This window comes from Pararge aegeria, chromosome 26, assembly GCF_905163445.1.
Source record: "Pararge aegeria chromosome 26, ilParAegt1.1, whole genome shotgun sequence".
Classification (NCBI taxonomy): domain Eukaryota; kingdom Metazoa; phylum Arthropoda; class Insecta; order Lepidoptera; family Nymphalidae; genus Pararge; species Pararge aegeria.
Window position 1 is genome coordinate 5,660,690 of NC_053205.1, and position 27,485 is coordinate 5,688,174.

Consider the following 27,485-nt stretch of genomic DNA (forward strand, 5'->3'; position numbering starts at 1 on the left):
AATTTGTATGAGATGACTTTTTGTTTAAATGTCAAAACCTATTCTAATGTTCTGATATCTGGAGATGTCATATTTAATACTATACCCCTAGCACGACCAAGTCTGCAACAAAACTAATCGCCTTTATTAACGTCTGTTAAAAATGATTTTCTCGTCTAATGTGTCATACAATATCACACATCACAAATAATCCTGTCGGGGTAAAGCACTGAAAACACAGAAGCCGTGGCACACAATCGAACTTTTCTTGGCGGTATTCCATGACGAATATTCACCATTGTTAGCTTGATAATTAACTGGGGAATATCAATATTAAAGACTATCAAAATAATTCTACATAAATACATCGGTGGTATGAAAATAATGTCGCAACTTCAATAATTTTCATTCAATAATTAAAAATCTTCCTAATAATTGTTTTCGCTTCCTTAAAAATAATTATACTATAACCATTAACACAAGGTTTGTATTTTGTTTTTGCCTTCTATCACACAGTCAACATGTCGATCGAGCGAGCTTGTGTATCGTGCGCTTCTTTTAGTCGTGTTAAACAGACAAGTCACTGGCATAAGCTAGTGATAAATATATAAATAAATAATGCAAATTTTTAACTCCTAGAAGTCCTAGAATGTAACGAATACATTAGCTATCTTTCCCTCCCATTTCTATGTAACGTGTAACACAAAATATAACAATTCAAGAATACCCAGTTCGTCTCCGCCCCAGATTCTGTGTGTTTAATGCTTAAAGAAGCTAGTTAGTTTTAATAAATTATATTTACATTTGCATAATACTCATAACAACTATGTTAAATTAAACTATTTCTTGTCATCACTTTTCGTTTGCTCTCGCAGTCTGGATATCTCCTCACCCAACGTGTCCATATTTTCCTGCCAAAAAAATGATACTTCCTTTTAAATACCATAAAAAATAGCCCTTGACTCCAATCTCACTTAGTGGCAAACGATGATACAGCCAAATTCAAAAATCGGTACACGGTAGTGAGATGATGGCGATAACCAAATTCGTAAACTTGTAACTATCGGGCTACCCTGTTTGGGGTATTGCACCCCACTCGGTTTCTACGCGGCATCGCACCGGAGGTTTGTTACTTGCACGCAAAAACCACTGAACCACTCTCGATTACCGAATAGGCTACTTTTTATCCCGGGAAAATGTACGGTTCAAGCAGGATTCATGAAAAAAAAATACGCGTACGAAGCCGCGGCCAACTGGTTAGAGAATATAACAGAATCGTTTGCACGATATAATAAATAAATAAATAAACATATTACGACAGTACACACATCGCCACCTAGCCCCAAAGTAAGCGTAGCTTGTGTTATGGGTACTAAGACAGGTGACGAATATTGTTATGAATATAATACACAGAAATACTTATAAACATTTTCTTATCTTTCTTTTATTATATACTAGCTGTTCCGGCGAACTTCGTACCGCGGATATTTTTTTTTTATGAATGTTATATTTTAATATTTATCATCCTATTCCGATCTAAGAGGAATCCAAAAAATCTAATATAATAAAAAATGGTCCAGCCGTTATGTATACAGATATTAACGCCCCTGTCGTGTAGGAATATTATTAGAGCAGTATACGTACTGCGGTAATTATTGACTTGTAGACCTTGGTTTAAAGAAGTATAATGTTTTCCCTCTACCTCCCCTCTATATTTATGAAACACTTCTACTAGTAAGAAAAAATCGATGTCTATTTAAAAGATACGAAGAGTAAAAGAAGAGAGTTGGGTGAAAAAAAAGCTGGTTTTTTACCCCAAAAATTACGAGTGTTCTCCAAGTAAGTGTTGCCATTGTATGGCAATTGTTATCTTTAATAAGCTACCTGACAATAATATTGTGTATAATTTTATTATATATGACGGCGCGTCAAAGTTTAGTGTGAATACGGCATGTCAAAGTCACTCTAGCGAAGCGTCGCGTTTATGGTAGCGGGGAAAAGGATCGCCATCTTGTTTTTTCTCGAGAGGCGGGAAGAACCAGCGCGCCGTTTTTGCGACGAATCACTGTTTGCTAACTCAAACAAATTACTTTTTGATAGTCTTTATTGAAATACTGATAATTAGTAATATAGATTGGAATAATTTTTATTGTGATATAATACATACAAGAGGAATATAATAATTTTGTGTTTGTACTGACTTGTGTTGTTATTTTAAAAGAAGAGTTATTAATTTACAATGAGTTCTGAAATTAGTTTAGAAGAAGGCCTTCTGCGCTTTTATATATATATATATATATATATATATATATATATATATTATACATATGTGTAAAACACATTTATTACAGCGAGGTTACTATACAATTTATGAATTTCATTAATGATAAGGTTACTTAGGAGCACCGAGCTCCGCTTTCATCACTCACAAGATAGAAAAATGAATTTTGCAATTTTGTAAAATGTCAATAGTTAATATTGGAAAAGAGCAACTGCTGAGTTTCTTCCCGGCTTCTTCTCGGTACAATCTGCCTTCCGAACCGGTGGTAGAGTCACTACAAACAGACAGACTTGGCGTTTCAAAAGTGCTTATATCGGCCTAAGGTCAACGGCGTATATCCAGCTCTTAAGTAAACGTAGGAAGAGTATCTCACTACCAACTCCGATTATAAGTGATGATGCAGTATTGTAAGGAAGATGGTATTATAGGGGTATATTACGGGTATGGAAGTTATACCCCAAATAGGTATAACGTTAAATATCGTAGACGTGTGTCTTTTTCGGTAGAGGGGATGGCCAGCTGGCCATCACCTCTATTAAGAAAGCATCCCACAAGACCAGAGCAAAGAAAATTCAGAAAGCATAAAATCCAAAATTCACAAAAGCCCTGGAACCCTCGTAGCTTTAGTTTTAAGTTTACGATTGTAGTTATCGCCATCACTACTCACTGCTATGTACCCATTTTGTATATAATAACGCATCAAAAGTGCCATCTATGTGCCTATTTGAATAAAGAAATATTTGACTTTGACTGACTTGACTTGACTTAAAGGCACTTTTCACTAAATTCAAAATAATAACGAAGCTATAACGTATTCTTGAGTGAAATACCGAACACCTGCGGTCATTGAACTCAGTTAACGCTCTCACAAAGAAACCACTCATGAACCGACAGCATCAAGCTCTTGACTAACGCGTTTAACGACTTGCCCTGATTTTTGGTCACACGAAAATCCCTTCAATATAACTCTGTAAAGCGGTGTGTATCCAACATCCAACATTAATGGGACAGTTGAACAGTCCAGTCATAACTTACCTTAAGCGTAATATTTTTGAGCAGCGTATCCTCTAACACTGCCTGCAGACGTTTGTTCATCTCTAGAGACAGTTCCAACGTCATGCCGGCCGGGTCACCGCCCCATACAGCCGCCATCGCTCCACCTCCTAGTCGCGCTATCTCTTTCTGTTAAGTGACAAAACAGTGGGATCAGTATTTTCTTTCTCTTGCTAATGTATGACGATATGGAGAAATCACAAATGGGATTCTATGATTATTAAGATTTGTCATAGAAAATATGAAACAGACTGCGAAAAATGCTTTATTTATGGGCATTTATCTAAAAAATGCCCAAAACAACTTTTCGTTTGGCTAAACGCGTGCAATCTATTTTCACGACTGCAAATAAATCAATTTTGGCAAATCTTAAAAAATTAAACCATAAATCATTATTAATTACAAAAACTACGCTAAAACAATACAATCTACATGGAGGGTATCTTTCTATTGCAAGACAAAACGGACAAAACTCAAATTTCTGTTGACGAACATTTTCTCATATAAAAAAAAAGGTAAACAAATACACACATCGCCATCTAGCCCCAAAGCAAGCGTAGCTTGTGTTATGGTTACTAAGATGACTGATTAATATTTTTATGAATAATATAAAGAAATACTTATAATATAAAGATAAACACCCAGACACTGAAAAACATTCATGTTCATCACACAAATATTTTCCACTTGTGGGAATCGAACCCACGGCTTTGGACTCAGAAAGCAGGGTCGCTGCCCACTGCGCCAGTTGGCCGTATATGTCTGATGATTTTGAATGTTTCAAAATTCAATTCAAAATTCATTTATTTCAAGTAGGCCTAATAAAAGCACTTTTGAAACGTCAAGTCTGTCTGTTTGTAGTGATTCTACCACCGGTTCGGAAGGCAGATTCTACCGAGAAGAAGCCGGCAAGAAACTCAGCAGTTGCTCTTTTCCAACATCAACAATTTACATTTTGCATTTTAACATTCATTTTTCTATCTTGTGAGAGCTGAAAGCGGAGCCGGATGCTTCCAAGCAACCTTGTCATTAAAAATTCATCAATTGTATAGTAACCTCGCTGTAATAAATGTGTTTTAACAAATTCTTTAAACTTGTGCATTGGCAGGTCCAAAATCACCTTAGGAATCATATTATATTATAAAATGGAGTGGGTACTCATACACACAAAAAACCCTGGGGTTTGGTTTAGTCATAATTGTATACTAGGACTAGGACCTAGGACTGCGATTGGATACTAGGACTTCTACCTAGCCTACCATATCTTTTCCAAATAAAGAATTTGAATTTCTTTCCGAGTCAGGAACACGTTTGGCCACCACAGGCTTTCTCCTTAAACGTGACCGAATGAACTCCTCGTGTCATATACGAAAGATATCTTGTTCCTCCTTCCCCGTTCTACCACAGAACAGCGAGACACCGTGAGCGATGGCATCCTTATGTGATTGATATTCGATCAACACGCACGAAACGTTTTTTATCCAAGTTTCTTATACGTGCCGTTAAGATGTGGAACGCCCTCCCGGCAACTGTGTTTCCCGCCACGTATAACATGAGTACCTTCAAGGCTAGAGTGAATAGGCTTTTTCTAGGCAAGCGTTTGCTAGACCTCATCATTGCTTTCTATCAAGCGCTGGCCTATCGTTAATATTAAAAAAAAAATAAAAAAAATATAAAATAAATAAAAAAAAATATGCCCCGCAGAGCAAATTGTTTATAATGATGAATATGAAATTACCATACCTTTGTAAATTTCCGTCTCGGCTACAGCAGCGTGTACAAATGAACGTTAACGTTTGAGTAAAGTTAAAAAGGGATGTAAAAAAACATTTAATATGGCAGATGTGAAACATTAATAAAGTAAGTGAGGTCCTCACGATGTTTTTCTTCAACGTTAAAGCAATTAAATTTAAAACGCATATAACTATAACAATTATTCAGTACATCGGGGTTCATCCATGAAGATGATGATGATGACTGATATCATACTCGTTCTAGCTCCCTCGTCAGCTGCGAGAAGTGTTAGTGCAGAGCAGGAACTCCCAGCGTTACGCGCGCGTCACTGCGGCGGGACACTACGACGACGACGACGACGACGACGACGACGACGACGACGACGACGACGACGACGACGAGGACGACGACGAGGGCGACGACGACGAGGACGACGACGAGGGCGACAACGACGACGAGGACGACGATGGTCATGATGAAAATGATGATGATGATGATGATGGCGTTCTGCGCGCGCAGCTGCAGCGCGTTGCAGGGAAACGACCACGACGACGACGTCTACGACGATGACGACGACGTCTACGACGACGACGTCTACGACGATGACGACGTCGACGACGACGAAGATTGTTATGGTGTAAATGGTGATGACGATGATGACTGACCTTATGCTCGTCCGCGTTAGCAGATGCCAGAGCGGCGGGCGGCAGTGCCGGTAATAACGCACGTAGCAGTCGACTCTTCCCACGGAGCTCCCTCGTCAGCTGAGAGCAATGCTCCTGCAGGAACTCGCAGCGTTCCGCGCGCGCCGCTGCGGCGCGTTGCAGGGAGACTATACGTTCCACTAGGGCTTGGCGATCGGGCTCTCGCGCCTGGAAATTAAAAAAAACAATAACAGACGAAGCAGACCAGATCATTTCATCACGGGGCTATTCTCAGAATGAGGAGGGTTTAGACTGTAGTCCACAAAGCTGGCCAAGTGCGCAATGGTAGTAAGTCTTCACACACCTTTCATATAGCTGTGTTTAAATTTCTCAAATTTAAAAACCATATATAGTGTACATTATTCAACCAGTCTAGCAGTTTCGTTCAATAATCATATAGTAGGAGTTGTGGAAAAATATTAAATACGCCATTGAGTGGCGGTGGCCATCTTGGAAAACAAAGATAGCTAAGAACACTCCTTACTTATTCACCATTAAAACATTTAAGACAAATTCAAAATCGGTTCCACCGTGCGCTGACATACACACAAGTACTCACGCACGCACGCATAGTAGGACTTCTTTATTTAACAAAAATTATAGCTTCTCGAAGCACCTTAATTTCAGTAAGATTATACGACCGATTGTTGGAAAACCACCGTATTATCAATACCACTATGGTGGCCACTGAATACGCCTTTTTGTTAAATATATGATCTTTTTTATTGAATCAGTGTTTAAAACTATTTATAGGTACCTACTTCTTTTTTCTTTTTAGCTGTATAAAGCCAAGTTTTAGGTTTCTTCATAAAAGAAATTTCTTCACACTTTTTGAACTGTTTTTTTAATTTAAGTTTTATTCAAAGATATGGGCTACTGTAAAGAGAAAGAGTAAGCCGTTCTAGCCAAAAATTTTATAGTAATAGCTAAATCCTGGAGGCTAATAACTACGCCTGCGTATATACTTTTATCCCGGGAAAATAGATTTTGCCAGCCAGATTTTTAGTATTTATCAATCGATACAAACACTCACGAAGTCGCGGGCAACAGCTAGTAACATATAAAATTTGGCCATTGTCTAATTACAATGATTTATAATTAAAAATCTACTGTTACTATACTAAACTGCAATCTGCAAAAGTAAACTAAAGTACTACAATTAAAATTAAAAGTACTACAATTAATATTTAAAGTCACGGCAATATTTGCACTACATTGCAAATCTAAACTCGTTATTATGATATCTAAACTAGACAACTTTAGGAGGGTATATTGCCGAAGATCTGTTAGGTGTGGAGTATAAGGATTGAAGAAATTATAAATTACACCACACAGATTCTCCTGCTTTTCGTAGAGTACAGCAAATTTAGCTTAATTTTGATAATATATCATGGATTTCCGCAAAGTAACGCCTGCTTCTATGCAATTTTAGGAGTGCCTGACTTTTATTGTATTGTAAGTGCTCGTGTAGCATCCTTTTGGGAAATAATTGGGAACTCTAACAATAGAATACTTAGGGTCGTCTGTGAGAGTATGCCGAGTCCTATTTCAGACTATTGGCTGTCTGTTCATCGAGACTGGAACAAAAAATAAAATAAGAACCTATGACATCTGAAATAAGTTTATTAACTATTTCAGTTAGATGTAAGTTTTAATGTATACATTTAATTATAGATTTCTTTGTATATAAAAGCTGATATATGGGTTTATATGCCTCTAATAAAAAACTTTACTATTACTATTACTATTATGCCAATTACGACATATTTTATGTACTTATGTTTTTTTAAATAATGTTATTGACATTACTCACAGAAATATTTCTAACCTTTAGGAACAGTTTATCAAGAACGCTGGAGTTCTTTATCTGCAATATAATATCAATCTTTATATACAACGTGTTAATGAAAACCGAAATAATACTTCACAGACTTTAGAGGAATATGATGTACTGTCTCTGCGACTTTTCTGTGAAACAAAACACCTAATAGCTGTTGAGTGCCACTGCCATAGTGTTTTAACCAAAATTAATTAGATACAGCCCTAACATCACATGCAAAATTAAAGTCACGTGACTCCTGTCTCTTTCGCGTACGCGTCACGTAGCGTAGGTACTATGCACGTGTCGGTCTTTTATCAATAGGATTGTCAGAGGTGAGCACTCAGAATGTTTTGAATTCGTTTGTTTGGAAAGATAAATGTGCTTCTTTTAAATTCATATTTTATAAATAAATAAATAAATATACTACGACAATACACAAATCGCCATCTGGCCCCAAAGTAAGCGTAGCTTGTGTTATGTGTGGAACTAAGATGACTGATGAATATTTTATGAATAATATACATAAATACTTGTAATATACAAAAAAACACCCAGAAACTGAAATACATTCATGTTCATCACACAAACATGTTCCAGTTGTGGGAATCGAACCCACAGCCATGGACTCAGAAAGCAGGGTCGCTGCCCACTACGCCAGTCGGCCGTCACATACAGCATACATTTTTACATGGTGATTGATATCTTCTGAAATATACTTATGCAGCCTTTAACATTATTTATTCGGTTACACGTTGTATTAAATTCCGGTGTACGTATGATCGTAATTCAATATTGACCGATTTTTATATAATTCTTATGTTGTACTTAAATCACTCGGGTAGTTCTTAGGTATATATAACGCATCTAGTACAGCGAGGTTACTATACATTTGATGAATTCCTCAATGACAAGGTAGAATGGAAGCAGCCAGCCTCGCTCTCATCTCCCGCAAGATAGCAAAATGATTGTAAATGTTGATGTTGGAAAAGAGCAACTACTGAGTTTCTTGCCGGCTCTTCTCGGTAGAATCTGCTTTCCGAACCGGTGGTAGAGTCACACAAACATGCATACTTGACGTTTCAAAAGTGCTTATAAAGTAGGCCTACTTGAAATAAATGAATTTGAAATTTGAAATTTGAAATATAGTTGCATGCATTTGGCGAAATTTTTTTTTTTTTTGGTAGATTGCCTTTGTGCCAGCATGAAAGATAATTCAAATTCAAAATTCATTTATTCCAATTAGGCCTAGTTTTGGCGACCTCCCTGGTGCAACGGTGATCGCTGTGAATTAAAGTAGGAGGTCGCGGGTTAGATTCCCGGCTGGGGCCATTTGGGAATTTATTATTTCTGAATTTTCTCATACCCCTAATCGTTTTCTTTACGCGACATCGTACCGGAACACTAAATCGTTCAGCGGCACGTCTTTGTCATTAGGGTGGTAACTAGCCACCGCAGAAGCCTCCCACTAGACTAGACAAAAGTAAATTCAGAAATCAATTATATTTTCCCTGCCGGGGATCGAAACCGAGACCTCCAACTTGAATCCACAGCCCTCACCGCTGCGCCAAGGGGTCTTCAATATGATGATGAGGAAAATAAAATTAATAATAACTGTAAAATTAATGCAATACCTGCACATCGGGCAACGGGTCACCGTGCACATGTCCATTTTGCAATCTCTCTTCGTGCGGGGGAGTCTCGCTACTGCTGAGTGAAGATACCGAACCTGGTTACAGAAAATATTAATACTGTCAAACATTCTGGCGTGATTCATTAGAGCAGCGATAGCTCAGTGGGTAGGAGCTCGACTTCAGTTTCGGGGAGCCGAGTTCGAATCCCGTCACTTGCAACTTTGCAAAATTATGTGCGTTTTAAGTAATTAAAATATCACTTTCATTAGAGCGGTGATAGCTCAGTGGGTAGGAGCTCGACTTCACTTTCGGGGAACCGAGTTCGAATCCCAGCACGCACCTCTTAACTTGTCAAAGTTATGTGCGTTTTAAGTAATTAAAATATCACTTGCTTCTGCGGTGGAGGAAAACACCGTGAGGTCACTTGCATGCCTGAGAGTTCTATATAATGTTCTCAAAGGTGTGTGGAGTCCACCAATCCGCACTGTGCTAGCGTGGTGGACTACATCCTTTACCCCTTCTCAGTGTGGGAGGAGGCCCGTGATTACATAGTATATCATGGAATTCCGAAAATCAGCGGCGTGCATAGGAGGCTATGCAGATGATATAAAATGGAGAAAATCTCCAGTACGGGTTATAAAAAACTTAAGGATAGGCATTGCAAGAGTTATAAAATCCTACCCTCAAGTATTTATAGCTCGTACTGGAGATTTTATAAAGTCAAAAGTCAATAATATCTTTATTCAAGTAGGCCGGCCCATAGGTGGCACTTTTGATGCATACATAAGAATTACACGGTAGTGAGATGATGGCGATAACCACATTCGTAAACTTAAAACTAAAGCTACGAGGGTTACAAAAACTAAAGCTACGTCCGTACGTCGTACGTACGTAGGTACGTACGTACGTAGGTACGTACGTACGTCGTGGTCTAAGAAGAAGCCCACAACAAACTTTTTTTGTTACCACCATCTCACATTGTCATTTAAAATTATTAGAAGAGCAACCTGGTTAGAGATCTTTGATCTTTATACTAATAGGACTTTTCTATAAGCTTACGTTTAATACAAACTTTGAACTTTTTAAGAGACATCTCCAAGATGTCAATTGGTAGTTTATTGTAGAATTTTATGCAATTTCCTATAAACGAATTATAAATTTAATGTAACCTAGTATATTGCACAGTAAGTGTATTCTTACTTCTTATATCATCTGCATACCCTGTGCATACCCTCTATGCACGATACTGCCGAAAAGTAACGCCTGGATCTATCCAATAAAGGTAAGAACAAAAGATTTACAGTATTCTAACCTGTTCTAATAGAGGTAGCGTCCTGCTGAGGTAGTTTGGATTCCAACTGTTCGATACGCTTCAAGGCGCGTTGCAGCTCGCGATTCAGTTCCTGGAATCAATGAAATGAATAAAATAATTAAAAAAACGTGTCTGTACTTATGTACGCGCGTTTGAAGTGAAACTTCTTGGGCGTAACAAGACAACAATCTCTTCAATTTTTTTTTATCTTTGGCCTTATTTTAAAACGCCTTTGCCTTCGCCTTTGTAGAAAAAACGAAAACGAAAAAAATGTACATTGAAAGTTTTATTATAATGCTATAATGGATAACTAGATAATGCGTTATGCATTATCTAGTTATCCATTAGTTTCCCTCAACATTAAAATTTAAGCGTTTTGAGCAATGAAATCACCGGAATGAGCCCGCAGACTTTGACAATTCAAAGTGTAAACTGTCAAACCTTATAGCTAACTTCAGGGTGTCGGTTTTTTGTGACGGTGTGCGCATCGTACGCATCGTAAAAATGTACTCTCATAATTGTTCCCTAACGCGCCAAAAGAAGTATATCTTCAATAAATTATAATAAATATAATTAATTATAATAAATTGAACAGATGTTTCAAAATGTCTATGCTCAAATAAAATCGGGAGAGAATTGACAGTATAGAATCTGTGGTGTGATGCCACAGTGAAACGTTGTCTTTTTAGTACGCATCACCTGAATCATTAGGCATCCGATTTAGGCGTTCCCTAGTTTTAGTGAAAATGAGCATTATTACCTTAATGGCACTGGCGTGTTTCTTCTTCAGCACGTTGTTCTCACCGGTCTCCCACTCTAGCTTCTGGTTCGCCTGCGCAGCGTCCTCCGTTAGTTCTGCGACCTGGAAATTCAACGTTCGAAATTAAATACAAAATTCAATTCCAAATTCCAAATTCAAAATTTAAAATTAAATTTAAAATTAAATTCTAAATCCATAATTAAATTCTAAATTCAAAAATCAATTAAAAATTTGTCCAAATTAAATCTTTGATTTTGTAAAAAAATAAAATTCTTCGACGCTGTTACAGAGCGTATTGCATCGCAGTGTGAGCGAATTCCAACAAATACATTTTCATCCATTTAGGATGGAATCTTTGTAAATCCTGCATCGTGGACTTAATCCTGTATAACAATATATTAGCGATTCTTTGTTACTGTCATTATACCTGTTGTCAACCTAAATACCTATTTTCATCCACTTAACTTGAAAACCGACAGACTCTCATATAAACTTTTAGCCTTTAGGAGCTGAAATTTTAAAAAGTTATAATGCCAAGCCGTCCTCAAAAGTTGTGCTATCAAATGCACAAAATATTTTTTAAATCAACCAGGAGTTCCGGAGTTAAGCGCGTTCAGGCAAACAAAAAGCGGTGATAGCGCAGTGGGCAGGAGCTCGATTTCACTTATAGGAGCCGAGTTCGAACCACGTACCTCTAACTTTTCTAATTTATGTGAGTTTTAAGTAATTCAAAATTACACTTGCTTCGACGGTGTGGGATAACGTCGTGAGGAAACCTGCATGCCTGAGATTTCTACATAATGTTCTCAAAGTTATGTGGAGTCCGCCAATCCGCATTGGGCCAGTGTGGTGGACTACGGCCTTAACCCCTTCTCATTGTGGGAGGAGACCGATGCCCTGTAGTTGGCCACTAATGGGTCGATATGATGAGACAAACAAAACCTAATGATCTCAAAGGTACGTGGAGTCCCCTTCTCATTGTGGGTCTATATGATGAGACAAACAAAACATAATGATCTCAAAGGTACGTGGAGTCCCCTTCTCATTGTGGGTCTATATGATGAGACAAACAAAACCTAATGATCTCAAAGGTACGTGGAGTCCCCTTCTCATTGTGGGTCTATATGTAGAGACAAACACATAATGATCTCAAAGGTACGTGGAGTCCCCTTCTCATTGTGGGTCTATATGATGAGACAAACAAAACATAATGATCTCAAAGGTACGTGGAGTCCCCTTCTCATTGTGGGTCTATATGTAGAGACAAACACATAATGATCTCAAAGGTACGTGGAGTCCCCTTCTCATTGTGGGTCTATATGATGAGACAAACAAAACATAATGATCTCAAAGGTACGTGGAGTCCCCTTCTCATTGTGGGTCTATATGTAGAGACAAACAAAACATAATGATCTCAAAGGTACGTGGAGTCCCCTTCTCATTGTGGGTCTATATGATGAGACAAACAAAACATAATGATCTCAAAGGTACGTGGAGTCCCCTTCTCATTGTGGGTCTATATGATGAGACAAACAAAAACACACCTGGAGCTTTATTATTACTTTTGTATTAAATAAACAAGTAGACGTAGAGATTTTGGAAGCATCCGGCTCCGCTTTCAACTCTCACAAGATAGTAAAATGAATGTTAAAATGCAAAATGTAAATTGTTGATGTTGGAAAAGAGCAACTGCTGAGTTTCTTGCCGGCTTCTTCTCGGTAGAATCTGCCTTCCGAACCGGTGGTAGAATCACTACAAACAGACAGACTTGACGTTTCAAAAGTGCTTATATTAGGCCTACTTGAAATAAATGAATTTTGAATTTTCAATTTTTTGGATTTTGATTTTGCAATTTAAATTTTTTTTTTAAACTGTTGAATTTTCATTCACTTTGCTCGGTGGAGTGCAATTCATGCATGCACAAAAGCACTGCATACCCCAAAATTTAATATAGCCCGTATAATAGGAAGATTTTTTTTCTATTTTATGCAATTTTCCTGCTGTATGCATACCCTGGTAAGAAACCCAGTGCACGCCACTGACTTTGCTATTCACAATTGATCCGTTTGATAATATTGGAAATAAATAATCCTAATTGATTATTATATTTGCCACTCGCTGGCGTACAAGTCGAGAAGCGTGGAGCATATGACATATACTTACGACCAATCCAAATTATTATTTTTATAAAGCGGAACATACACAGACGTCTAAATTAAGAAGAAGAAGAAAAACTTTATTGCACGTATAACATACAGGAAAAGAAACAGTAAGCAGTATACAGTAAACAATGTAGACATGCAAAGGCGGCCTTATTGCTAAATTAAGCGTTACTTCCGTCAGAAAAAAAATCTGAGTTACTCCCTAGCCGCGCCTAAAGAAGTTTTACTTCAATAATAGTTTATGGCAAAAGCAACCGGTTTACCGGTAAAAAACATTGTTATTTGTTATAGTAGTTACCTTCCTAGCAAGTACTCTATTCTCCTTATAACGTCTCTCCGTTTCCTCCTGCAGCGCTACCTTCAATCTCTCAGCTTCACTCTCCAGCGCTTCGATTTTCTCCCGCAGAGAAGCGTTGTCAGCTGCAAGGGCTTGCGCCTTAAAAAAAAAAAAGTTACCTTTACGCGCGATTGAAGTACAACTTTTATTATAATTTATTCTATTTATAATTCATTAATATCACTTTCACATTTTACAAATATTTTAATTCGTAAATAACAAAATTGAAGGTTAGTTCAGCACATGTCTATAGAAACTTGTCATTGAATTTTATAGAATGTCGCAATCGTCAGAAAATTTATTAATAATTTAATTATTACAAATGTAATTACAAATATATATAAAAGAGAAAGTGTGTGGGTATGTTCCGTATAGGCTCCGAAACGGCTGAACAGATTTCAATGAAACTTTCATCTGAATCTCCGGATTGACCTGGCGAGTAATCCTGTAAAGTTGGGTGACGATCGGAGCACTCCTATTTTTGAACTGTCAAACTGTCAAATGCAGCTTTTATTTACTATGATGATATTGTAATCTCAGTCCTAACCGTGATGTTAACTCAATTTCATAGCTTTCTCTTTGGTGTACAATAAAAGTGTATTCATTCATTTGGACGGCCGACTGGCGCAGTGGGTCGATTCCCACAACTGCAAAATGTTTGTGTGATGAGCATGAATGTTTTTCAGTGTCTGGCTGTTTATCTGTATATTATAAGTATTTCTGTGTATTATATTCATAAAAAAATATTCAACAGCTATCTTAGTACCCATAACACAAGCTACGCTTACTTTGGGGCTAGATGGCGATGGGTGTATTGTCGTAGTATATTTATTTCTTTACCTTAGCCTCGTGCTCACTGGCGCACGCTCTAGATGCAACGTGTTGCGCGGTCAAACGTGCCGCGTGCTCCAATGCTCCCGCTTCTCTTCTGGAGCACGTCTCCGCTCGTGCACGCTCTGCACTAAGAGCTTGCTCTGCGACACAGGCCCTCTCCGTCTCCCTTAAAACATTGTTGAAAGGTGGTTTAGATACCGGAGGTTCAAAATTTTATAAGTTTATTTTAATTCTGACTAGATTTTTCCCGCGACTTCATCTGCGTTTTGTTTTTTTTAAACCTGCGAGAACATTTAATTTCCGGTTGTAAAAAGTATGTTTCTAATATAAAATGTTGTCAACATCGGCTGTGCTGTTTTGCATAGGTAAAGTTTATTTCTAGCTTCCCGCGGGAACGGTTCCCGATCGCTTTCCCGGGATAAAAATTACCCTTCGGGATACAAATTATCTCTGAATTAGATTTCGTCAAGTCAGAGTGCATTGGTTTAGCTGAACATAGGTTACAAATAAATAAACAAAAACACTTTCGTATTTATAACGGCCAATTAGCGTAACCGAAATTTTTTTTTTTTTTAAATATGTTTTCTCTTAATATTTTCACAGAAAAATATGCTGTTAAATTAAAAAAATCAAAAAAGCACATTTATCTGGAAAAATGTCGAAAAAAAAATAACTTTAAAAACTAGAATTTACAATTGCTCGATATTTGCATTGATAAAAGCGCAAAGGTGACCGTATTTTTTTTTTTTCGCGCAGCAACATATCAACATGATGGATAGTGCCAAAGGAATTTGGTCCTGATAAAACCAGCCCACGCGGGCGAAGTTTCGGTTCAAAGCAAACTCTCATCTCATCTCCTCGGGCTCACCTCTGTAACTGTGCACCAAGAGTATCAGCCAGGGCAGCTTGAGCTCTCAACGCCGCCAATTCTGCGGCTTCCTCCTCAAGACGGACGTTGCTTTCTCTTAGGCACTCCACCTGCGAAGAAAAAAAGAAGTTGAGATTGACTTTGTTGAGATGGACTCAGCGGCGTGCATAGAAGGTTTGCACAGGGTATGCAGATGATATAAAATGACGAAAATCTCCAGTACGAGTTATAAAAAACTTAAGGATAGGCATTTTAAGAGTTATTAAAAGCCTACCCTTCAGTATTTATAACTCATACTGGAGATTTTCTTAATTTTATAAAAAAAAATTTACTACGACAATACACACATCGCCATATAGCCCCAAAGTAAGCGTAGCTTGTGTTATGGGTACTAAGATAGCTGATGAATATTTTTTTATGAATATAATACACAGAAATACTTATAATATACAGATAAACAGCCAGACACTGAAAAACAATCATGTTCATCACACAAACATTTTCCAGTTGTGGGAATCGAATCCACGACCTTGGACTCAGAAAGCAGGGTCGCTGCCCACTGAGCCAGTCGGCCGTCCAAATAATTGAATGAATACACTTTTATTGGACACAAGTGTAACATCACGGTTAGGACTGAGGTTACAATATGGTTAGGAGCGGAAGTAGGAGGCTTCGGCCGTGGCTAGTTACCACCGTACCGACAAAGACTTGTCATCTGCCTGCCATCTGCTTGTTCGGTCAGATTATTACTGTACAAAACGGACACATGATTGCTCACCTGTTTGTTGGCTTCTACGAGAGCGGTAGTAGCGTCGTCTCTCTCCCTCCTACAGGTATCCAACTGCTGGAGGGAGATGCTGAGTCTTCGCTCCAAATCCTCTTTCTCGTGACGGCATAGTATCAGATCTGCCTGACTCTCCTTAAGTTCTGTTTCTGTAGACAAAACATACACAAGTGTTTGTGGTGTCTGAGTTTGCGAGATTTGCTGGCAGGTGCACAACTAACAGGCAGTGGCGTGCACTGGGTTTCATACCAGGGTATGCATACAGCAGGAAAATTGCAAAAACGGCGAAAATCCGCCTCCTATACGAGTAATATATAAATTTTAGGGTATGCAGTGCTTTTGTGCATATATGAAGTGCACGCCACTGCTAACAGGCTACTCCGTTGTTCATAGTCTTGAATTTGAGCAAGTAACCTAAAGACTAAATTGACTCGTCGTGAACTCTAAACGTTAGCGTTCTTGTTGTGACAAACAACATCAACTTATCCATGAAAAACAATACGATTAAGGTCAACACGCGAATTATTGATTTATCGCCAATTATCAATAGAAATTTAACAAATCGTGGTTACTACACGATTTGATGAATTCCTTAACGAGAAGGCTGCTTGGAAGCAGGCCACTCCGCTCTCATCTCTCACAAAACAGAAAAATTCTTAAGATTGTTAAACTTTAAAATGATGTTGGAAAAGAGCAATCTGCTGAGTTTCTTGCCGGCTCTTCTCAGTGGAATCTGCCTTCTGAACCGGTGGTAGAGTCACTATAAACAGAATGACTTGACGTTTCAAAAGTGCTTATTAATTAGGCCTACTATATATATAAATGAATTTTGAATTTGAATTTCCAAAGAAGAATGCTGGAACACGGTTTCGTTTGGTGACTCATTTAAATTGGTATCAAAATTTAAGTTTTTATTTTTTTTTAAAAACCTCTTGAGTTCCAAGCCTTAACTTCGACGGTTAAAAAATCTTTTATTGAAATAGTTTAGTGGTTCTTATATATTGTGAACAGTACCATCAATAGGTAGGTAAAATAATCGCATGTGTCAAAAATAACCTTAATTCACGAACTTCATTTGCATGTAACTCTGAAAACCGGCGAACTACAGTTTTAATGTTTTTTGGTAATGTATTGTAATTAATAAACCCTTCAAAATGAGATAAATTCTAAGAAGGCACCTTATAAGTACAGTTTGTATTAAGCGAAAGCTTATAGAAAAGTCCTATTATAGTATAAAGGATTACGTAAACGATAAAAAAGCTTGGGTGTAAACAATTGCTCTAACCAGGTTGCTTCTTAAATATTTTCTAATGACAATGTGTGATGGTGATAGCAAAAAGAACACCCGGCTAAGTTTGTTGTGGGCTTCTTCTTAGACCAGGGCGCGATTGGAACCCTCGCAGCTTTCGTTTTAAGTTTACGATTGTAGTTATCGCCATCACTACTCACTGCAATGTACACATTTTGTATATAATAACGCATCAAAAGTGCCATCTATGTGCCTATTTGAATAAAGAAATATTTGACTTGACTTGACTTAAAATGTGAAACAAATTCTTATACTACATCCGGCATTCTCCTTTCGATTTATAATTGGCAGGATAAAGATGAAAAAACAATAACAGCACTATAGTATGCAATACCAACAATGGATACAATTTGTTAGAATGACAGCACTCAAAAACCCAACGAGTTAGTTATGTATACACTAAATTGTCTCTTATCATTTTTACTAGCCTAAGAAATGCAAGTCTGGCGTAGATTTCAGTAAAATTGAGAGCCGCTGCATTTTCAAAAAAGTTGCAAAAGAGTTTACCTTTTGTTCGCGAATTATTATTTGAGCACACCTAAGCTCGCCACAGAAACATTTGCACATAATTTGAGCTCATATTTAATGAAATTTATAAGAAAAAAAAACCAGTGAAATGCCCTATTTCGAACCCAAAATAATAATAATAATAACTCTTTTTTTTCTTTATTCTTTACCATGGGGAGAAGGCAAAGGTATAAGGCACTGTACAGCCATGTCTTCATTGTTTAATAATGACGTCTTATAATAACAAAATGATACTCTTAGTTCTAATCTTAACACATGTGAAGTTTTTTATATTCGCTCCCTAGTCGAACTTCAATCTTGCATTTTACGTACATACTCAAATAATTTAGATTGTCTCTGCTTAATACATAAACCTAAGTTGTGGGAACTTCATTGGTTTATGTGATATAAAAATACGGCATTACTCTAAAATATGTGCAATAGTAATGTTGTTTCCCTTAACAAGCTGATTAATAAAAATAAAACATTTCTATGAGTGAAAACAGTAAAAAATAAGCCCCGTATAAGCAGATAAGTGTGAGCAAGACAAGGCTAGAGTACTTTGTAATCGTTCATATTTCGGTGTGGCGCTCTAATGTCACTCTATCGCGTTCGGCTGGTAGCTACCAGTCTACCTGCCACAGTAACGTAGTGCTGTCATACTCTTTGTCCATACATTATTGGGCGCAAGTTAAAACATTGTGTTTGTATCCTCATTGCTATAAAGTATGAATTATTTAATGAATTCCATTTCGAAATCAGTAGTCGAGCAAAATTTAAAAGAGATATTTATTGGAACTATTTGGGTAAGTATTCGGCTTTCATTTAGTGGAGACCGAGTTCGAGCCCCGGCACGCACCACTGACTTTTCGGAGTTATGTGCGTTTTTAATATAAGCAATTTAAATATCGCTTGCTTAAAACTGTGAAGGAAAACATCGTGAGGAAACCTGCACGCCTGAGAGTTCTTCATGACATTATCAATGGCGTGTGTGTCATCCGCTCTTGGTCAGCGTGGTGGACTACGGCCAAAACCCTTCTCATTCTGAGAGTAGACCTGTGCCCTGTAGTGGACCGTTAGTGGGCTGATGATGATGACGACGACGACGACGACGACGACGACGACGACGACGGCGACGACGGCGGCTGATGATGATGATGATAATGAGGATGAATGGCATACCTAATTGCTTTGCCCGCGCAGTGTCTGTGGAATTCGCAATGGCCGCCTCTTTAACAGCTTCCAACTCTAATAGCTGCTGTGACAGCTTCTCAGCGCGTTCCGTGCTCTCCTGCAAACGATTTAAATTATAAGTTGATTTAACTTGCTATACTACGCGAAAAGTAATTAGACCCTTATATAGCCGGATAGTATATAGGAAGTATAGCATAAAGAATGAATGAATGAATGAATGAATGAATATACTTTTATTGCACACCACAAAAAGTACATAAAAGAAAGAAAAGTATAACAAAACAACGTATACAATTTGGCGGCCTTATCGCTTCATAGCGATTTCTTCTACAGCATAGGTATTAAGTGATACTTTCTTTTTTTTTAATAATCACACCGGCAACCACGCCCTTCCGACCAGAACACAGCAACGCTGTTTGGCAGCAGAAATAAGCATGGCGGTAGAACTTACTCGGACGCACGCTAAAAAACTTCAGATTCATTGACATTGACATTCCAGCACCTTAATACTATGATCCACGTAGGTGCCATACTCATAGACGTAAACTCTAGACCTTAATCGGACGCAAGCTAAAAAATCTCAACTGCTACTGTTTTCCGGTGACATTCCAGCACCTTAATACTATGAGCCACATAGGTGCCATACTCATAGACGTAAACTCTAGACCTTAATCGGACGCAAGCTAAAAAAATCTCGACTGCTACTGTTTTCCGGTGACATTCCAGCACCTTAATACTATGAGCCACGTAGGTACCATACTCATAGACGTAAACTCTAGACCTTAATCGGACGCAAGCTAAAAAAATCTCGACTGCTACTGTTTTCCGGTGACATTCCAGCACCTTAATACTATGAGCCACGTAGGTGCCATACTCATAGACGTAAACTCTAGAACTACCTCGGACGCAAGCTAAAAAAAAAAAGCTCGACAGCTACTATTTACCGGGGACATTCCAGCACCTTAATACTATGAGCCACGTAGGTACCATACTCATAGACGTAAACTCAAGACCTTAACCGGACGCAAGCTAAAAAAATCTCGACTGCTACTGTTTTCCGGTGACATTCCAGCACCTTAATACTATGAGCCACGTAGGTACCATACTCATAGACGTAAACTCTAGACCTTAATCGGACGCAAGCTAAAAAAATCTCGACTGCTACTGTTTTCTGGTGACATTCCAGCACCTTAATACTATGAGCCACGTGGGTACCATACTCATAGACGTAAACTCTAGACCTTAATCGGACGCAAGCTAAAAAAATCTCGACTGCTACTGTTTACCGGTGACATTCCAGCACCTTAATACTATGAGCCACGTAGGTGCCATACTCATAGACGTAAACTCTAGACCTTAATCGGACGCAAGCTAAAAAAATCTCGACTGCTACTGTTTTCCGGTGACATTCCAGCACCTTAATACTATGAGCCACGTAGGTACCATACTCATAGACGTAAACTCTAGACCTTAATCGGACGCAAGCTAAAAAAATCTCGACTGCTACTGTTTTCTGGTGACATTCCAGCACCTTAATACTATGAGCCACGTGGGTACCATACTCATAGACGTAAACTCTAGACCTTAATCGGACGCAAGCTAAAAAAATCTCGACTGCTACTGTTTACCGGTGACATTCCAGCACCTTAATACTATGAGCCACGTAGGTGCCATACTCATAGACGTAAACTCTAGACCTTAATCGGACGCAAGCTAAAAAAATCTCGACTGCTACTGTTTACCGGTGATATTCCAGCACCTTAATACTATGAGCCACGTAGGTGCCATACTCATAGACGTAAACTCTAGACCTTAATCGGACGCAAGCTAAAAAAATCTCGACTGCTACTGTTTTCCGGTGACATTCCAGCACCTTAATACTATGAGCCACGTAGGTACCATACTCATAGACGTAAACTCTAGACCTTAATCGGACGCAAGCTAAAAAAATCTCGACTGCTACTGTTTTCCGGTGACATTCCAGCACCTTAATACTATGAGCCACGTGGGTACCATACTCATAGACGTAAACTCTAGACCTTAATCGGACGCAAGCTAAAAAAATCTCGACTGCTACTGTTTACCGGTGATATTCCAGCACCTTAATACTATGAGCCACGTAGGTGCCATACTCATAGACGTAAACTCTAGACCTTAATCGGACGCAAGCTAAAAAAAAAAAGCTCGACAGCTACTATTTACCGGGGACATTCCAGCACCTTAATACTATGAGCCACGTAGGTACCATACTCATAGACGTAAACTCAAGACCTTAACCGGACGCAAGCTAAAAAAATCTCGACTGCTACTGTTTTCCGGTGACATTCCAGCACCTTAATACTATGAGCCACGTAGGTACCATACTCATAGACGTAAACTCTAGAACTTACTAGGACGCAAGCTTAAAAAAGCTCGACCGCTACTATTTACCGGGGACATTCCAGAACATTCCAGCACTAAACATTTTCCCCCTAAATTATGAATCTAATTCTAATTCAAAGAATAATATTTTAGATGTTTAGGTTAATATTAAATTGGTAATCAGCCAAATCATTTGGCTAGATTTTAATAGAGCCCAGTGGCGATTTTTGCCATTTGATGCAATCTTCCCGCTGTATGCATACCCTGGTAAATAACTCAGTGCAATTGGTAGAATAGAATAGTATAAACTTTATTGCAACACAATAGAAAAAAACACAAGAAGAACAGTAATAGTACTTAGTACAGTAGTAGTGCTAGGGTGCAAAGGCGGCCTTATCACTAAAAGTGACCTTTTAAAGGCAACCTGAGCGAGCGGAGCCGATAAAAAGATTGTTGAAGTAGTATGAATGAATGAATAAATACACTTTTTTTGTACACCCCATAAACATATAGTAAAATTATAAATAAAAAATTAACAAAAAGTATACAATTTGGCGGCCTTATCGCTACATAGCGATCTCTTCCAGGCAACCGACACAAAACGACAGCTCTAGGCGGTGCATATAAATAAACATATATATTTCCATATATACCTATATATACATATATAATAAACTTACAATATACTTAATATATAGATACTGATAATTAATATCCCTACTAATATTATAAATGTCAATGTAAGTTTGTTAGGATACATTTTATCCCGACATTAAGCTCGGTTCCTTTGGGAGAGGGGATGAAAGTGCTTGACGATTTTACACCATAACTCTGAGAAATTATAACCGATTTAAATAATTATTTTTGTACTATAGAGGTTATAATATGTGTTTAACTCCGCCCAAACTGTGGTTGGAGATAGAGAACAGAACTCCTCAGCGGAATACTTTAATTTCTTTAAGAAATGCAGCTAAATTTAATGCCACAAACAAAACCAAACGCAGACGAAGTCGCGGGCAACAGCTAGTATACTTATATAATTAATATCAATAATACATAAATATAAACAATATAGTCAAACCCAAAATAAAACAGAAGGGAGTAGGCATGTTAAAGTTCCGAAGATTTAGACAAAAAATGATCTTTAACAAGTTATTCAAAAAATGGTAATAGACTGTGCCTCTCGGATTTCAAGAGGCAAGGCATTCCAAAGCTTAACAGCCTGAATAGTGAAAGATCGGCGGAAGCAAGATGGCATGTGAAGGCACCCTTAAGATCAGTTTCCTTGCAGTACGGAGAACTTCACCTGGGCGACCAACGAATTCAAATGTTTCCTTCAAATAACGTGGAGAAGAAGGAAAAAACAACACACAGTAGAGAATAGAAAGAATGTGCAAATTCCGGCGAAGTCGAATAGGTAACCACTTGAGACGAGAACGAAATGGTGATACATGGTCATATTTACGTAACCCAAATATTTATTTATTTATTCCCATCTTACATTTTTGTCATTACAGGAAAAAGTTATCCTAATACGACAATGCAGCATGTTATGTAAATTTTAAAAATATACATAACTATAGATAGTGTATATGATAAAATCCAAATCGCTATATATGAACCGAATGCTAAAGTTTTTGAAGTCTCTCAAGTTTATTTAACTGATCGTCAGTTAAGTTACCAAAGCTTGCGACAGCGTAATCCAGAAGAAGAAGGAGTCTGTGCTAACATAATCTTGGTAGGAGTTGTACTTTGAAAACATAAAACTATGGAGGGTAGAGGTAAGGAGAGTCATCTGTGTATATGAAAAAGTGTCGTCAAAATGTATTAAATTAGGATGGCGCCACATTTGCATCAGGGTAACTCTTAAAAGAAGCGCCAAATATAAATATTGTTAGAGTAGGCTTGAAAAATAAACAAGGAAGTATGGAGATACAAGGAAGTAAGATTATATTTACCACAATATTTTGTACAACATAAGTTGTTGAAATTCTCAATAATTAACTACTTTAGTCGATAATGACATTAAATTTTTTAACTCGGCATACTTCAATTCATCTACGATTGCTACATTCATACCATACCCTGTGCATCCACCAGCGCCATTGTGGAGGATTTTTGAACTGTTATTTAGCGCATACACTGGACACTTTTTACACTTTTCTCCCATATAAGATGACTCTCCTTACCTCTACCCTCCATACATAAAACCTTAGACACGTCCATCTCCATACGAAGTTTGCTCTGTGTCCATTTGAGCCTGCCCTCTATCTCACGCAACTCTTCCCGCACCTTCGAAACCTCGCGTTCGCAGTTCTGTAGGTCGTGGCACTGTAACAAAACGAGTATTATTACGCGTTTCTTTCACAGACTATTGGAAATTAATAGTTAAAAAAAAACTACAAAAAAATGCTCGGTATAAAAAAAAAACAAACTAATTTCTACCTTTTTAGTTTTAGTATGGTTTATTTATAAAAGCGTGATTTTTAGTTTATCTTAAACTGCTATTTTTATTAGAGAAAAATTAATCGTTAACTTATACACCATTAAATTTGTTATTAATAGAGAAATCGGCTAAAGATATTGATTGGAAACTAAAAATTACATCACCGTATAGACTTATTTTTTTTTATTCCACTACCAGTTAGCCCTAGACTGTAATCTCACCTGGTGGTCAGTGATGTTGCAGTCTAAGATGGTAGCGGCCTAACCTGTTGGGAGTATGTTAGTCATAGCAAATGTTTTCCTTCACTGTTGAAGCAAGTGATATTGGAATAACTTAAAACGCACATAACTTAGAAAAGTTGGAGGTGCATGGTGGGATTCGAACTCGGGCCTACGAAAGTGAAGTCGAGCTCCTACCCACTGAGTTATCACCACTTGATTTTGATGCCAATTATTGAAACGTACAGCGTTGCTGCTATTTTGAAGACAGTTAAAAACGACGGACAGTAGTTTATCCTTCGTTCCACAGCTCAGTATTCAAAGCTCTTTTTCTTGTTTTGGATTTTTGAGACAACGTTAATATTTCTTTCTTTTTTACAAAAGTCTGTGGTTTCATTAAAAAACATGCTACACTTAATGCAAAGTAGCGATAAGAAAGTGCCTATCTTATCAGTTCGAAATTAACAATTAATTTCATGTCAAATTAAATAATACAGTACTTATACATGAGCCATGTTATTTTTATTGTTGGTAAAAACATGTTAGGTAAAACATTCAAACCTACTTTACTTGATGATGGGTACTAAAAAACTAACATTTCAAGTCATCCTATATATGCAAGAGTCATCCTATATATATGGAATCAGGGTACTTTTGGTTACCATAGAGCACTTGGGAAACCAGTAAAGTATAATATTTTTATGCCTTTTTTATACCATAATTTTGGGAGATTTTATATATTCTGTACCTATACTCATAGACTATAGGCTATTTTATTGTTTTAATTTTAATAGTTATTATGCCAACTGCCCATAAAAAGAGTATACAGTTTTCAGAATTTGAATGTTTTTTGAATTTGTTAATCTCTACCAACACTGGCTATAAATAACAAAAAAAAAGCATGGTGAGATAAGGAGCCATTTTGAAATGTAAAAGAGTTCTCTTTTAATGTTGTCTTTACTACATACTTTTTTGATTCTTTTTAATGTACTTTTTCTTTTTACTATAGCTTCAATTAGTTTACCTTATCATCATACAGCTGGCAGATCCTCTGTTTCTCCTCTCTGGCAGTCTTAAGCTTGGCATTGAGCAGATCTCTCTCGGCGAGTGCTGCACGTTCAGACTTGGCAGCAGTCTCTGCAGCCTTCTTGGCTTCTATTGCCGCACACTCTGTGCTGGCATAGCGCATCACTGCTGCATCCTTCTCCTTCTGTGCTAGTTCTGCTCGCTTACACATCTGAATATTAAATAAGTAAAAATTAAATTAAATCCTATATGTACTTTTTTTTATTATCTTCCAGTTTAGCCCTTAACATAAAAATCACCTAATTAGTTTTTTCATAGTAAATAATTGATGGAACAAGCAGATGTACCACCTGATGTTAAGTAGAAAACAATCATTCATTTATTCTAATATAAAATATATGTTACTTATATTATAAATGTGAAAGTGTGGATGCTTCTTACTCAATCACCCAAAATGGCTGAACAGATTTGGATGAAATTTGGCATCGATGTAGACTTTGCCATAAAAAATAACATAGGATACCTTTTATGCTGATTCCTTAAGTAGTTCCCGAGAGAAAATTGAAAATTCTTTACCAGCTATTGTTAAGCCGCAGGCGGACAGCTTGCAGACAGCTTTGAATTTGAAATTTGGTATGCATGTCACCTATGCTATGGAAAAGGTCATGTACTTTCTATATCAATCTCTCAAATTGTTCCCATGGTAAGATTAAAATTTTTTTACGAGCAAAGCTGTAGACACAATTCTAAAATTTACTTACTAAATCCACCCTTGCCTCCAACTCTTTAAATGTCTGATCCTTAGCTTGCAGTTCGTCCACCTGCTGTTTAACCCTATCCCTTAACGACGTATTCTCTTTCCGTTGCTCAAACAAAACACGCTCTAATGATTCAATTTGCAACTTCAACATTTCATTTTTCGGATTACAGTCGTCTTCGTTACTAACTTTAGCAACTGATTCCATACTATTTGAGTTTGATTCAACAGGTGTTTTATCCAGTATGGTTTCATTGAGTTTCTCATCGGATGCATCTTCGAAAATATCACTCATAATTTTTCCATTAGCTATTGGTTTAACATTTTTTATCTGTGGCTTTTGAGACACTCTGTGACTGTTAATATATGCATTTTTTAAACTCCCACTAACAGAGGAGAATATGCCATGAACATTTTTAACGATACTCCCCAAATCTGGTGAGAGTATGTCTTTGGGTAATTTGGCATATCGGACATCGACTGTTTGTAGATTTTCAGGTACAATTTTCTGTGTGGCACTTACTTTATTTTTATGAGATGAAAATTCCGATAATATTTCATCCTTATCGAGGTCTTTGGTCCTAGAGGTGGTTGAATCATCATCTTTTACAACTAACTCATTTAATACAGATATATTTTCAGCGCTTCGACTAATCAAGCTATTAATATTTTTCTCCTTAATAATATGCTCATTCAAGCTAACAGTTGATGTTGCTATGGCATTATTAGAACTTATGTACAGCGATTTTCTCATGCCATCTGTAATACTATCATTTGAAATAATAAAAGCTGTTTCTAGTTCTATATTTAAATTTTCTATGTTTTCTATTTCGTCTGTTTCGTTGACGTTCTCTTCGAAATTCAAAAAACAATTACCTTTATCGGAGGATAGCGAAGTCGGTGTAGACAGCTCTGAACTGCTTTCTGGAGCACCACTTTGTAAGTTTAATTCTAAGGGCATATCTGCGTTTTCGGGCTTTAAATTGGAGTTGGATGGTATAGTATATGCAACTGGCGTCGAATTAAGGGTCTCGACACCGGAATCGCACGATAAAACTGACTTCGATCCATTCTCTTTTCCGTCCTCTACGTCGACGTTATCAATATGGATGGCACATTCTATCGATTCTGAGGACATTTCACGTTACCCTCTCAAAAACTGCAATTAAAACACGCTCATTTCGTAGTTAATTCTAGCGCCATTGTAATTTTAAAACATGTTATAGTAAATTATAAAAGTTATTTGGACTATTACTGACATTCACTCTACTGATTTTATTGACAGGACAACAAAAAGCGAAACAAATTCCTGCAATTCCGACTTAAGTTCTATTTACACGACACGACTGTCGTCAATTTTTTTTTTAATTCGATGGTTTGGCTACCAAGTACCAACCGCAAAACTA

At 37.4% G+C, this 27,485-nt stretch overlaps 1 protein-coding gene across 1 annotated transcript; it reads right to left on the reverse strand.

Moving 5' to 3' along the window:
• Positions 1 to 369: 369 nt before the first annotated feature.
• LOC120635112 (coiled-coil domain-containing protein 186) lies at positions 370 to 27,371 on the reverse strand. The gene is made up of 14 exons (XM_039906031.1): positions 26,084 to 27,371; positions 25,321 to 25,533; positions 23,844 to 23,963; positions 19,260 to 19,368; positions 16,256 to 16,410; positions 15,478 to 15,587; positions 14,616 to 14,775; positions 13,737 to 13,874; positions 11,277 to 11,378; positions 10,517 to 10,607; positions 9,205 to 9,299; positions 5,713 to 5,919; positions 3,296 to 3,442; positions 370 to 890 (listed from the first exon to the last, which is right to left on the reverse strand). Exons 1-14 carry the CDS (start codon positions 27,215 to 27,217, stop codon positions 819 to 821), a joined length of 2,853 nt encoding a protein of 950 aa, XP_039761965.1. The 5' UTR covers positions 27,218 to 27,371; the 3' UTR covers positions 370 to 818.
• Between the last annotated feature and the right edge of the window lie 114 nt (positions 27,372 to 27,485).